The 11,941-nt window shown below is 37.0% G+C and overlaps 1 protein-coding gene across 3 annotated transcripts in view; it reads right to left on the reverse strand.

Annotated features, from left to right (window-relative positions):
• The window catches only part of khdrbs2 (KH domain containing, RNA binding, signal transduction associated 2), a 96,327-nt gene that overhangs the window by 32,855 nt on the left and 51,531 nt on the right, over nucleotides 1-11,941 (reverse strand). For all 3 annotated transcript variants that reach the window (XR_001427070.1, XM_015049595.1, XM_015049593.1), the window contains exons 5-6: nucleotides 7,074-7,204; nucleotides 4,689-4,872 (exon numbers count right to left, since the gene is read on the reverse strand). Coding sequence is in view for 2 of the 3 variants with exons in the window: in XM_015049595.1 (XP_014905081.1) it covers nucleotides 4,689-4,872; nucleotides 7,074-7,204 (315 nt within the window). In the remaining variant the exon portion in view is untranslated. The remainder of the gene's footprint in view (nucleotides 1-4,688; nucleotides 4,873-7,073; nucleotides 7,205-11,941) is intronic.

The following is an 11,941-nucleotide window of genomic DNA, read 5'->3' on the forward strand; positions in this document are numbered from 1 at the left end:
ATATATATATATATATATATATATATATATATATATATATATATATATATATATATATATATATATATCGTGAATGTGAAACAAAATGACACATTAAACTCCAGAAGATAAGTGGTGCTGCACTATGTCCTACCTAAGGAAGTTTGCTTTTGGGCTAGCCATTAGCTTAATCCACCGGGAGACGCTCATCTTGATTTATACCAAATGAAGTCATGAAAAGAGTTAAGTACCGCAGGTAAGACTGGCTGCCTACAAGCTTTTAAGAGAACCACACAATTTTCAAATTGTAGCACTGTAAAACAAGGACATGATATTTCTATAATTACGTTAAGATAAATCAGATATGCGTTTGCCATAGAAAGTCAGGTAGTCTTTAGTTTTAAAGATGGATTAGTGAAAAAAAACAAAAAGCCACGAAATGTTGAATTAGGTGCAGGCGATCAGAGAAGCAGCACAGGAAGAGTGTTTGTAAATATGGTGTCAAAGGCATATTTTTCAGTTCAAGAGTAATTCCACTCTAAATTGTTGTGTTTTTCTTTGAATATCTATTAATGAAAAGCATTGCCTTATTGAAAACAACAGCAGAGTAGATTATACGGAGTTGACAAAAAAATACAGCAGAAAGCAATAGCACATTGTAACCATGAAACATGTTGTCTTAAACTAAATGTGAGTGAATGTGAATCACATTGGTTTCCAGTGCTGTGAAAACCAATGTGTGGTTTTCACAGCACTGGAAATGAATGGTGGCTCAGAAGAATAAGCTATATTAATTTCTGACTACACAGACGGTGCTTAGTGGGATCAATTCTCAGCTGGTTTTATAGTCTCCCGGGGATTAGTTGAGGGGAAAAAAAGAAACTACAAGAATCATTTCACAAAGTGCTGCGCTCCAGGAGGAACGGAGTAAACAAAGTATTGCTGTAAAGGATCCAGTAAAGTCGGATTTGTGGCAGGATATTAAAAGGAAAACACTGAGATCACAAACTCCAGAGCGCAAACACTGATACATGATAAGAGCCAGCTTCCTAAAATTTTCCGTCAGAGTTTTAAATCAATAACGCACTCAATTAGGAACACTTTCAGACTTTTTCTGAGTATCACCTTTATAAAGCAGATTGACAGTTTGACAAAAATCCACCAGTGAATATCCTCTAGAGAAACTACATAATGCTCATGCACATAATATTTTCCTAAAGGAAAGCACTGGGTGGAAAAGGGAAACCATGCCAAAGTTGTGCATTGCAGGATTCAATAACTTTGGTGAATAAAAAATTAAGCTAAATCAGGTCTTTGTTAAAAATGATCCTGTTACAATCTTGAAGCACGCTCAAATGTAATTATTTAATGTAGTAAAAAAAACAAAAAAAAAACAGCAAAGTGAGATATGAGAGAAGGGAATGTTCAGGACAAACTCATCTTTCTTTAATCCCCTCGTTTCCCTGCTTCCAGCCTCCTTCCCGACCTCCAATTACAAAGAGAAGAAATGCTTCGCTTTTTCGCTCCTCAGAAATACACAGGCTCTGCATCAGGACTCAATTTGGTTTGGTAATGAGTCTACGCTTGTGCATTTCCCCATGCAGACAGCCCAATCTTCAACTGCCTGCACACATGGGTTCTTTCTGTTTTTTTTTTTTCTTCCTTTGCAGGAAAGCGCTGAGGAAATAGACTGGTAAAAGTGTTGCCTTTTTTCATCTGGATGAAACTCGGAGCTTACTTCTGGTGTTCTCTTTGTAAAATGACCTTGAAAGATCCCTCAGATCTCAGGACAAGCTTGTTTTCAGTTTTGGCCTTGCATAATTTTTCAACATGGAAACCCAGAACTATGTAATGTGAGAGATTTTGCAGACAGCTAATCAAGATCTTTCTTTTTGCATTTTAGTGGTCCAACTATTTACCGCCGAGGGCTTCATGGATTTGTGTCTTCTTGCACATACTGCTACCTTTGGGAGAACTTTAGTGGCACCTTCCAGAATGTATGGGATTTATTCTTCAAACCAATATGCTTATTTAATTCCTAAAGAATAATACTGGTGTTTTGTAAATTTCATTTGCTAAACAGACGTATCCTAGCTGTGAATATTTAGGTTTCCACTCTGGAGACCAACATAGTTTCCCTCCCTTCTATTAGGCACTGGGAAAAATAGCTCAGACAAAGTAAATGCAAATGCAAATACAAAATTCATGTCTTGTGAAAAGGTGCTTGCCAGTCAAGTTATAGATGCTATGCAAAGCTGTAACTCTTAAAGATCCACTGGTGTATCTGAAGTTCATAGCAAATACCTTCATTGTTTTCTTGATTTAGTCAGAATCTGCTACTGTGTACTCAGTCATAAATAGCTTTTTCTTTGCTCTCATTTGAAACAGTTTTTTTCAATGCATGTGACGACTCACTTGACTTCTGTTAGGCTGCAGTCACACAACGCCTTTTCTGCCCATGTGCACTGACATACTGAGAGACATGTTACTTTGATCTAAACAGTAACAAATAGTAGGGGATTCTGTTGCACACAAAGTTCTTTCAGGCCTTTTAGGCATGTTTTTATTTTCACTTCATTAATAAGGGATTCTTATTGAATAATCATTTTGAACAGCACATATGTAAATGCGCCCTGTTGCATAAAATAATCAAAGCAATGTTTTTTAACAAGGTAATAAAATGATATACAGTTTTAAAAAAGTCAACTTCACATAAATCCCCCCCTTTAATATAATTGTGCTTAGAATTTAAAAATCAGGATGATTTCAGTTGGGTCTTTTTGTGTGTGGTGCATTTTTCTCAGCAGTACTCCGGATCCTTTCCTCTGTCTAAAACATCCACGTTGAGGTTAACTGGCAACTCTAAATGACTTTTTTTTTGTGTGTGTCAGCAACTTGTTTAGGTGGTACACTGTCCTCCTCTCATTGATGGCTGACATAAGCACCAGCCCTCCAGCTGTTGAATAAGATGACGCAAGTGAAGAAAATGGATTGATGTGTCTTGTTAGTCCCTGATCGAACAATATTTCACATATCTCTTTTTATTTGTTCATGCTGTTTGTTTGTATTGATTGATGTGTTCTTCTAACTCAGCTCTGCAACATTCCTGTAGCTGTCTGTTTGAAATACTATTTATTGTACTTTTTTGTATTGCACTAACACACCAGTGCCTTATGCTTCTGCACATTTTCATCATTTTGGTGTTATTGTTTATTTCTGATAAATGAGTTTGAATCTGCTTGTTTGGATGCAAAGCACTGAAACGTAATGTTACTATTTTTGTTGGATTCTGATAGTATCCAATGTGTAGCAAGGGAAAACAATATTTGTGTGTGGTTTATTTTAAACGATCCTTTCTTTTGCTATTCTTTCTCTGTTTAAAGTTCAGGTGCAGGTCAAATAACGCAAAAACATTTAAACAGTGTTCCAATTAGGAGAACCACCAATAACTAAATGTATGAAAACAAAGACTCTTAATGTAATTTTTTGTGCATTAGTTTTTAATTTTTGCTCTTGCAATGTTTTGCTTTGTTTGCTGGACGGCACTTAAGTCAAACCGGTCGCTTTTAAGGTGCTTTCTAAATAAATTGGTTTAAAGTTGATTGCAGAATGTTAAAACATCAATAATGCTCTCTAAATCAGGCTCACTCACTTTGAAAGAGATTGGAGCATTTATTGTTTTATCTCCTATGAGTTTTGTATAAAAGCTTTGGGATACACTCATAAATATAATTACAGATTATTGTCAACTTTGTAAAATAATGGCCTAGGTCTCTTTTTTCCTGCCAAAATCACTTTTATGAAAAACAACTAAGGCCATTATTTTAAGAGTGTGATGATATTAAATATTGACAACCGACCTATGTGGTAATTTAGATCTGGGACTTGGCAGTAAATAAATGCCATATTATTAGATGCTCCTAACATGTAACATATAGGATTACTGTTTTATAAGCATTAGACACTTCTTCTATTCCACTAATCACTTACTATCCAAACTCTTAATGACTGTATGATCTGAAAGCTTACGAAAGGTGAACTGGAACCAATAACATGTTTTTCACATTGTAGCCAACGTCTCAGTGGAATGCATATTAGCAAATTTCCAAAATGTTTCATTTCCCTTTTCAAGGTTCAAAAAGTGGTATCACAGGATAGTTCTTATCTTATTTATCATATGCAATATGCCATAAGATACATAATATGATCAAAGATTGGTACTATGAAGCAAAACTTGTGGTTTATGGAGTAAACTTCAGCTTAGTTCAGTACTTTCAGTTTTGCAAAGCTGAATCACTTTTTAGTTGAAAGTTGTGTGTGTGTGTGCATGTGGGTGTGTGTGTGTGTGTGTGTGTAAAGGCCAGAACCCACAATTAGTTTGCAACAACCGTGCATTCATACATCAACGTCTGAGTTGGAATCCTTGGAACTTCAGACTTTTACTGCTGCAAATAAATTTATGCGCATCTTTTGGATTCTCCACAATTATTTTGGAGTATGCAATTTACACAGTAAAATATGTTAACTAAAATCAGGGATAATTTCTTATTGCTTTATTTAAATTTTTTTGCAAACTCACGTCGTAGGATGCGCATTCATAAAAAGCCACACTCATTCAGAGCACATCGAAGTGGATTAGAGCATTTCTGATTGAGTCAAATTTCCACCAGAGAGACTTTCTGCATTTGAGTAAAGAGGATTGGACTTACATAGTCATCATATGATTCATGTGTGACTGCTAACAGTGGGGGCCTGTATCCGGCGTTTGCTGCTGCCCCCCTGGCCCTTGGAGCTTGCAAGTCCCTCGTCAGAGCGGTTTTGGGAAGTTTGCTGTGTGTGGCTGCGGCTGTCCCTCGTGGTGTTGCTGCTCTTCTGCTTGCACCTCCGTGGCCCCTGCACAAACAGACAAGCACACACACACAAAAAAGCATATACTCAGAATCTTGCCTCACAGCATTTTTTTTGTTGTTGTTGTCAAAGGTGGAGTTATTTTTGCAAGAAAGTAGGATTAAGACAGAAATAAATCTCTTATCTTGGCATACGCATAGCCTGATTGTAACATTCTTAACTCTAGGTAAAATAAACTGGGGAAAAAACAAACAAACAAACAAAAAAAAACTACTGAGGTAACTTTTACAATCATCAGAGAACTCTTTAGTATCTTTATTTTGTTTTTACTTACACGAAATGTGACTGAGAAACACCATTCTTTCAGTAAGACTGAGCAGTACCTTTTTGTTTGTACAAGAACACCTGCCTCAGGCTGCAGGCACACAGGTATAAACAGCATTACTGCATGCGCCAGCAGAGAGGCCAGAGGTCCGGGGCAATCAAGAGGAATTTAGGCCATATTGTTTCTTTAATAACAGTGTGACTGTCCAGCAATTGCTCCACAGAGACACTGCTGCACCGCTAAGGATGTAGCATTGTTAACTCACTTTTTAACGTTCTCCCGTAGGTGGGATAGAACACCTTCCTTCCCTCTGGCACATCCTCCTCTAGGTAGCAGTGCACTGGGAGCCAAAATACAAATACTCAAAAGCAGAATTTCTGGTGGCATATTTTTCATGGAGCTTTGAAAAATTGCTTATCGTTACAGTATGAGGAGAAAATCATGGTAGGGAAGTGGTGGGGATGTTTTTTTGAATCGGGAGCAACCCGTGGTTTGTGCTGGATTTAGCTACTGCTTGAATCAGGCCATGCTGTCATGGCACAATGTGCCCGCGTTCTCCTAAGGGACTGCCACGGCTCAGGTGGATTACGGACAAATTGCTTTAAAGGTGTTTCATGCAGGTAGCTGAATATATGGCGAAGTCAATCAAATGCTTTTTTTTTTTTTTTTTTTTCTGGTGCCGCTTAGATCCCCAAACTCTGGAGACATGGAAGAGAAGAGATTTCTGTCTACCGTGAATGATTAAGGTATTAAAAAAAAAAGTAATGGGAAAAAAAAATGCCTTTTTTTAAATACTTAACTCTAACTCCCTCGAGGAAACTCGGTGGAAATTGAATTGAAATACGGGAAAGAAAATCTACAGAACCAATTAATCTGAAAATTCACCATGAAGGTGGATACTTCATGTTTTGTTATTGAAATGTACCTCGTTCACAACATCCTGCTGAGCTCCAGAATATCCATAAGACCATTGAATTTTACAGCGTGCCGCATTACGGCTGATAAATGTCAGAGGATTAACAAATATTCATACGCCTCCTGTGGGTCTGAACAGCCATGTGTCTCCCCTCTTTCTCTTCACTTAATATAAATCTAATTTAAACTCAAGACCTGTTTTTGAAGGTGTTCTAGAAAACAGCTATATTTATGGAGCAGCAAAGGAAATTCTGCTTCTGAAATTGTGCTGCCAAGCTCTCGCGCAATTTTATTTACATGAGCAAGTATGCACACATTTAGGGAAAGAATATGCCCGTATTTACATATTCATGCAAATTACAGGGCAATAAAAATGTATTGTCTCTCCACACCACAGTTGCTCGCGGTAGGCAAGACAATGTGAAATATTCTCTGACCCCTGAAAGCAAAGAGAAATTTTGACACATGGGAAAAACATTGAAAAAAAAAAGTGACCTGCTGCTCTGCAGTCTGCTCAACTCGTCTGATCCGTTCATAAGCAGACATCTACAACTAAAAGTGTAACTTAATATTGACAATATATATAGTTGAGCCCCAAATGATTTAGATTTAGGTTTAAAGTAATATTGTAATTTTACCAACTTGTTCCACTGACTTGATGTGACCCAAGTTCAAGTTACGGTTATAGTGAAGCACTGAGCGTAATCTTTTCCTCTGCGTTTATGGTAAAAAGCCAGATTTTGTAAATGATTAAAGATAGATTGTGACCTGATGCAACAGTAGATTAAAGTTGCTCACATCTGATGGACTTGATGGCCGCGTTTTCTTCGAATCGATTCTTTGAATTTCTATTTACAGCAATTTACATTCTGAATTAAGTCCAGACATATACCTTATCTGTTTTTTACTTATCATAATAGTGATTGGAAACTACAGATTTCACACATAACACTCATCAGCTTTATTCAACGATTTATTTCGGTTCAAATCTAAGTTGCCACCTTACATTGTGGATGCTGTTGTTGTCGTTGTCCTTAGGCTCCTCCCCTGTGTGCTCCTCCCTCTGCTCGACTCGTCTGATCCGTTCAGCAGGGATAACTCTCTCAGCTGCTCTTGCCTGATCTCGTCATTGTAGTCCTGTGGAAGCAAAAGGAACCATGTCTTACATACCAAAGGCAAGGACACCTGTTTTCTGACTGCAACAGATGGCTTTACCAGCATCAAATGAAAATGATCTTGACACACAGGAAAACCACACTGTGGTTAGGCATTAAATAGTTGATGAAGCATGCTGTCTTTTGTTTATGTGGTACACAAAGTGTAGTAGGTAGTTATTGCTCTTGACACACACATTAAGCATAATTCATATTCCTCAGACGGCCTAGGGTTTAAATGACTGCAGCAAAAATAATACTAAAAATTCATCAACAGTTTGCAGAATTCAAAAGTTTTGCCATGTATGGAGACAGAAAACAATGTCTTATAGAGTATTTCTGCCTCTTTGACTCTTCCACAGTTCCTCCTTTTTACAGTGCCAGACTTCATCACAAGCTATTGGAATTTTATGTGATAGACCAGCATGAAGTAGTTCATACTTGTGAAGTGGAAGGAAAATGATACATGGGTTTCAATTTAAAGAAGAAAAACTGAAGCCCCCCTCCCCCCCAAAAAAGTGTTTTATGAGTATGTTTTAGCCCATTCCCTGAGTCATTCCTTTGGAGAGCAATCTTTTACTCAGTCAAAGCAACACGTCTTTATGGTATGTCTTCATCAGCTTTGTATATTGAAGGCAGGGAAGTTTTTCTCATTCTTCTTATAGCTTATGATCAGTCAGATCAGATGGAGAGAATCTCTGAACAGGAATTTAATTTTTCAAGCCCAAACAAATATCCTCAGATTTAGGTCTGGACAATTAGATGATTGTTAGCACGGCACTATTAGCATCTGCTTTGATTGACATTCTCCTTCCTTGTTCTGTAAGTCTGGGTGAACAGCCATGTTTTTTTAGATTTGCAATGAATTAGGCACATTCCATGTTTAGATGATGATTTCAACAGGGCTCCTGATGTTCAGGGCTTAGGATATTGTTTTGTACCATAATTCTTAAATACAGTACTCCAACTTTACCCAATTGATGTTTCTCGGTCGTCGTCACATATCACATATGTTCTCTAGCAAACCTCGGGGGTCTTTACAGAGCACCTTCATTTATACTGAGATTAAAATATTTACAGGAAAAGCAATGTAGATTCTGGATTTTATTTGGAGGTCTCAGACAAAAGGGGAAATGCATGTACACTCTTGAGATTTACGTTCTTATTTTCTATCCACATCATAATTACGCATGACTTTGTGTTGGTCTGTCACACAAAATTAAAGTTTGTGGTTGTAACATGACTAAATGTACAAATGAAATAAAGCACTTTAGCCTAGGATGCACTTAACAAATCTAATAGTTTGTACTTTACACTTTCAGGCATTTTTCAAAATATGTTGTCCTTTGAATTATTTCTCTCAGCTCATCTTCAAATATGGATCATTACAGAGCAGACAGAGGAACAAACACACAGTATCCATTATCTTGTCATCTCTGACATACTAACAGGCTTTTTTCTCTGAAATATTAAAAGATTTGCTTTGCTGCCTTGTCTTTTATTCCGATATTTTTGACAGATATATCAGTAAGCCTTTGTTTGCTTTTGTGTATTTAACCTGTTGGCATGGAAAGTGACAACACTGATAATTATTCTAATTTCTAGTCAATCACAGTTCACAAGTCTCATGGAAATAAACGGTACGTCAGTTTTTTTATTTACATTTTCAGATCAGAAGTATTTTTGTTGTCTATTAATCACTTCTGTTTGATAAAAAATATATCTAAGCTTTCGATATCAGACCGAATTGCTTTCTTCACTGGCTTTAAATATCTATCTTTCAACTCTTTTTGGCACTCATGCAGCAAAATGGCAAATATTTCTAACTAAATCACACAAATGCTCAGACTTGTACAGTGAACCGAAACAGGTAAAGATCTATCAAACCAAAGCCCAAAGAGATATTGAAATTGAAATTGACAGGTAGCTACAGTAGTTTCACAAGAATGGTTTTTTACGTAGTATATAGTAAACATATGATAAACAGACCTAGTACATCTTTCACATCAATGTGTCATTGACAAAGGGAGAAATCATTTTTGTTAGGATTCCAAAACCTTTATCAAGCTGCACATGTGCTCCTTTTATTAATGAACCACTAAGGCTGCATTTGTCGATTTGCTTTTCTTGAAAAGGAAAGGTGGCGCTCTTAATAGGGAAGCTGGCAGCTCATACAAAGGACGACAAAGCAGCCAGGGCTCGTCAAAACTGACTGTTGACAGAGGTGCTAGAATGAGTGCACAGAGATAACCCTGAATCGGAGCCTTCTCGGGGCTGACTGTTTGCTCTCTGTGATTAATTCTGACCATGCACGACCTTGAACGGCCTCACCGCTGTTCATGAAGCTAAAGTTAGACTTTACAAGGTCAGCAGATGAAGGGTGGTCATACCTGGTAGCCCTGGATCTATGTCTATTACACATCTTTACTTGTTTCACATACATTTCTTTATGGTTTTTCTTGATTGCTTTGAGCTGCTTAGAGAAACTGGGATCCACTCAGTTTTCATCGTCACTATCTCAGCAGAGCAGAAGACACCTCTTGCAAATGTATGAACCACTTCTCATTGGTTTCACACATTTTCCTCATGGTAGCAGAAGAAATTGTGCAAATTTTTTTCTCATCAAAACCCAGACGCTTCACACATAGATCCACACACACGCAAACGCAGCATGTCTTTCTACCTTCAGAGGGACCATTCATTTTTCATCAATTTCTATAATCTAATATTGATACTTACCTTAAGCCTAACAATTATCAGTACCTCATCCTAACCTAAACTCAACTCATACCCTAATCCTAAACTTAATCCATAAAACTATATCAAATGTTTGAGAATGTTAGCTTCTTCAGGTGAAGAGGAAAAAGAGCAAATCATTGAATGATATTGTTTTTTTTAGCTTTAACAATTTTCGGTGCTAATATTTTAAATTCAATTAAATCAGAGAAAGGGTCCAGTGCACACCTTTTCATACTAGATAACTAATCAGGCTGGCTTTTAATGAGAAGCCAGCCCTGAACCAAATTATGCATCAGCTAAATTATATATATTTTATTTGGCGAGGCTCTGATAACAATTCCTCAGGCATTTGTGCTACCCTTAGTCTGCTGCCATTTGGGCTGAGATTAAAGCAGCAGGGCCACCCGTCTACATGCAGGATAGCCTGTTCCTCCTAAGTACCTCTCACTCGGCAAAATATTTATGGGGGTATTTGTGCTTCCATCTGCGTTTGTATGTCTTTCTAATCCTGAAACAAAACTCTAAAGTGTATATATATATATATATATATACATATATATGTGTGTGCTCATGGTATTTCTAAGCAGCAGCATGGACAGTAACAAAAAGGCCCAGTGTCTCTTTAGCATGTAATAGTATCTGCACTCAGCTGTGGATGCTTACTCGCCAGAAGCAGTTAAGTTGTCATTCTGTGTGTTCGACATGCAGCTTTATGCACGTGATTTTCACCTATGTGCGACTTCTGCTTAGAAATAACGTGACAGCTTGGCTTTTACAGCATGGCTTTTAATGCATAGGATGTCAATAAGAAAGCAAAACAGCAGGACAGTGATTTCATTCTTCACTGGAGGCGGGAAACATCTGTCACTATAGATACTGACAGGTGCCTGTTGTGTTGCATTGTGTGACTTCAGTTGCAAATCCATAAGATCCCTAAGGCAACAAGCAAGATCCATGTAACAGAAGGTGCAATGTCTTTATTTTTAGGTTTAGTTGGCACATAGAGAGGCTGCTTGTTAAATCTAGGTGTACGCTGCTCTAATCTAACTAAATATTTGTAGACTTGACTCAAACGCCAAACACCTCAACAGCCAATATGAAACCAACATGATTTTTTTTTTTGCCCCTATCAATCAGTGTTTTACCTTCGAATAAGCTTTACAAAATTAAGACAGGATAAGGCGTTTTATCAGTTACAACTACGGTATTTTCTCCTGTATGGCAACAATGTCAGTTTCTAAAAATCCCTGAAAACTGGTCCATTTTCAGTGATTCCACATCATTATTTGTGGTGGGAGATCTTCACAAAGGATACAAGCTGTTTACTCTCATGGATGTGGATATGCTTTCCTTTATTGTCCATTTGGCATATATTCTAATTAAAACACATGGCTGAGATATCTAAAAGAACAACATCTCATCTTATTCCAAACTGCAGCAATAAAGCTAGAGAAGAAGCTCTGCCTGCAGTATTCTTTTTTATTATTCTCAGACTAGCAAAACACATTTGCATTTTTATTCCACAAAAATAAATAAATTCCCTTCCTTTTTACTAGGACAGGTGGATGACAACATTACAGCACAAGGCACAGCGGGAATCAAATTGGCTACTAAAGTAAAATTTGAATTGTGAGCATGGCAGCTTTGAGAGGGAGGGGTGTTGCATATTGCTCAAAAAAATAAAGGGAACATTTCACTTCAGTTTTGTGTGTGGCTCCAAATCCAGGCCTCCATTGGTTAATAAATTTGATTTCCATTGATGATTTTTGTGTGATTTTGTTGTCAGCACATTCAACTTTGTACAGAACAAAGTATTCAATGAGAATATTTCATTCATTCAGATCTAGGATGTGTTATTTGAGTGTTCCCTTTATTTTTTTGAAATTGAATATATATATATATATATATATATATATATATATATATATATATATATATATATATATATATATATATATAAACATATATTTTTTCTAATGAA

The sequence above is a fragment of the Poecilia latipinna genome, unplaced genomic scaffold (assembly GCF_001443285.1).
Source record: "Poecilia latipinna isolate Pla-1442-1.1 unplaced genomic scaffold, P_latipinna-1.0 Scaffold952, whole genome shotgun sequence".
Classification (NCBI taxonomy): domain Eukaryota; kingdom Metazoa; phylum Chordata; class Actinopteri; order Cyprinodontiformes; family Poeciliidae; genus Poecilia; species Poecilia latipinna.